General features: G+C 48.8%; 1 protein-coding gene across 1 annotated transcript in view; it reads right to left on the bottom strand.

The window, feature by feature from the left end:
- The window catches only part of LOC116379096 (keratin, type I cytoskeletal 13-like), a 3,490-nt gene extending 1,974 nt beyond the window's left edge, over window positions 1-1,516 (bottom strand). The window contains exons 1-2 of the mRNA XM_031841008.1: window positions 980-1,516; window positions 127-209 (exon numbers count right to left, since the gene is read on the bottom strand). Of these exons, the coding sequence (XP_031696868.1) occupies window positions 127-209; window positions 980-1,453 (557 nt within the window). The 5' untranslated portion in view covers window positions 1,454-1,516. The remainder of the gene's footprint in view (window positions 1-126; window positions 210-979) is intronic.
- Between the last annotated feature and the right edge of the window lie 661 nt (window positions 1,517-2,177).

The raw sequence follows: 2,177 nt of genomic DNA, 5'->3' as shown, positions 1-2,177 counted from the left end.
ACTGTGTGGTGTCAGTAGTTAGTGTACATGCTGGTACTGTGTGGTGTTCTCCAGCAGAGGGAGACAAAGCGGCCGGATCTCTTTTTATGATGTTTAAGGACAGAAGTGAGTGAAAGAGTCACGCACTTCATCCTGAAGTCGTCCTGAGCCAGCTTGGCGTTGTCGACGCTCAGCAGCACCGACCCTCTGACCAGGATGGCGTCCTGGATCTGAAACACATTTAAATACTCTGAAGTGACCAATCAGAAGACAGGACGATGAGGTAAACAAAAGTAAACATTTCAAGATAATCATCTTTTAAAGATAAAAAGAGAAGACTCATATTGTGCGTATGTATGTTTGTGGGTTTTCTGCGACATAAATATTAAATATCCCTCAAAAGAAATGTGATGAGTGTTGCAGATATGAGTGTTTGAGGCGTGGCAGCAGCACCTGGACCTGGACCTGGATCTGGTCCACACAGGTGTGTCGAGCTGCTTGTCTTCACACCTCCTTTCATTACAGAAGTTCATCCCTGAGGGCTGCTCTCCTTTATTCAGGGTGTGGCTCTTTGAGTGATACTCAACCCACAAGGTTTGATTTCATCCTCCAGCTCGTCTCGTAATGATCTCTTGCTTTTGCCCGTTAGTTCACAGAGAAGAACTCACTGTGAATTTATTTAGTGGTTTGTCATCAAGTTTCTTCTTTCTTTTGTTGTTTTCATCATTTACAGAAGTTGAGAGCTGCTACGCTTAAATATCTTTTACCAGAATACTTCTCCCATTATTAGTTCATAACTTTATGAACTCCAGACGAGTGGCTCAATAACCTATAAATAGATATTTCTCATCTTTTCTTTGGTGGTGAGATTTTTAAAAGTCCTTAAAACAGGTTAATAAAACACGACCACCAGCAGAACCCGGAGTACCCGGAGCAGAGCTAAAACAGAACTACAGACGCCACACTGAACACCATCTCCCACGCTGCCCCTCTTCCTCACCTTGCCCTGCAGCTCTGCGATGGTCACGAAGAAGTGGCTGTAGTCTCTGGCGCTCGGGCCGACCTTGCTCTCCACAAACCCCCTGATCTTCAGCTCCAGCTCACCGTTGGACTTCTCCAGCGCCGCCACCTTGGCCAGGTAGGTGGCCAGGCGGTCGTTGAGGTTCTGCATGGCGAACTTCTCGTTGCCGATCGAGTTGCTGCTGTCTGCACCGCCACCACCACCGCCGCCGCCGCCGAAACCTCCTCCGCCACCTGAGCCGAAGCCTCCTAAGCCGAAGCCTCCACCACCACCTGCTCCGCCTCCGAAACCGTAGCCACCGCCACCACCGCCAGAAGAGAAGCTCCTGCTGGCCTGGGAGACCCTGATACCACCACCTATTGCTCCTCCCGACATGCTGTTGGAGCTCATGCCTCCGCCGTAGGAGGATCTCCCAGAGCCGAAGCCGCCCATCGAGGATCTCTGTGAGTACATGGCTATGATGAGAACGATGATGGAGTGACAGAAGAAGAGGTGTGGCTCGTCTTCTCCGGTGGAGGGAGTGGAAGAGGAGAGAAGTAAGAGGAGATGGATCCGTTTGCTTCTTTTAAAGGATCTCAGGTGGGCTGAGCTGCAGGTGAGGGGGCGGGGTCCACAGTCCACAACCCCAGAGATGGAATGGAGCCGAGTACAATAAGTACTGCGTTTTGAGGTACTTGTACTTGCTGTATGTCCAATGCAACTTTTTTTGTGCACCCTTTTCTGCTACTTTATGGTTTGCAGAACTCATTCCTTCACTTTATTTCCGACAGTTCTGCAGGGTCGTCACATTCCACCTGTGCAAGAAGTCAGCTCCATGTTTTTAAAAAGTCACATCGCAGAACTGGTTCTGTCATGTTTTTACTGCAGCTCAGAAATATTACAAAAATTAGATCCATCTCTGACAAACACCCCCACACCTTCGACACCTGCCAGCTTCCTTTCACCACACCAAGCAGTCCTCTCACATCGATCCATCTCATCAACACAGGGGCTCCGCTCAGCTGCAACATTAAAGGATTGCATCAATAATTACACGTGACACTAGTCTATGGACTTGTTGGTCTTGACGTGACACTAGTCTATGGACTTGTTGGTCTTGACTTGACACTAGTCTATGGACTTGTTGGTCTTGACGTGACACTAGTCTATGGACTTGTTGGTCTTGACGTGACACTAG

This window comes from Anarrhichthys ocellatus, unplaced genomic scaffold, assembly GCF_004355925.1.
Source record: "Anarrhichthys ocellatus isolate YVR2014 unplaced genomic scaffold, GSC_Weel_1.0 scaffold3693, whole genome shotgun sequence".
Classification (NCBI taxonomy): Eukaryota; Metazoa; Chordata; class Actinopteri; order Perciformes; family Anarhichadidae; genus Anarrhichthys; species Anarrhichthys ocellatus.
This window is presented reverse-complemented; position numbering and strand designations above follow the sequence as displayed.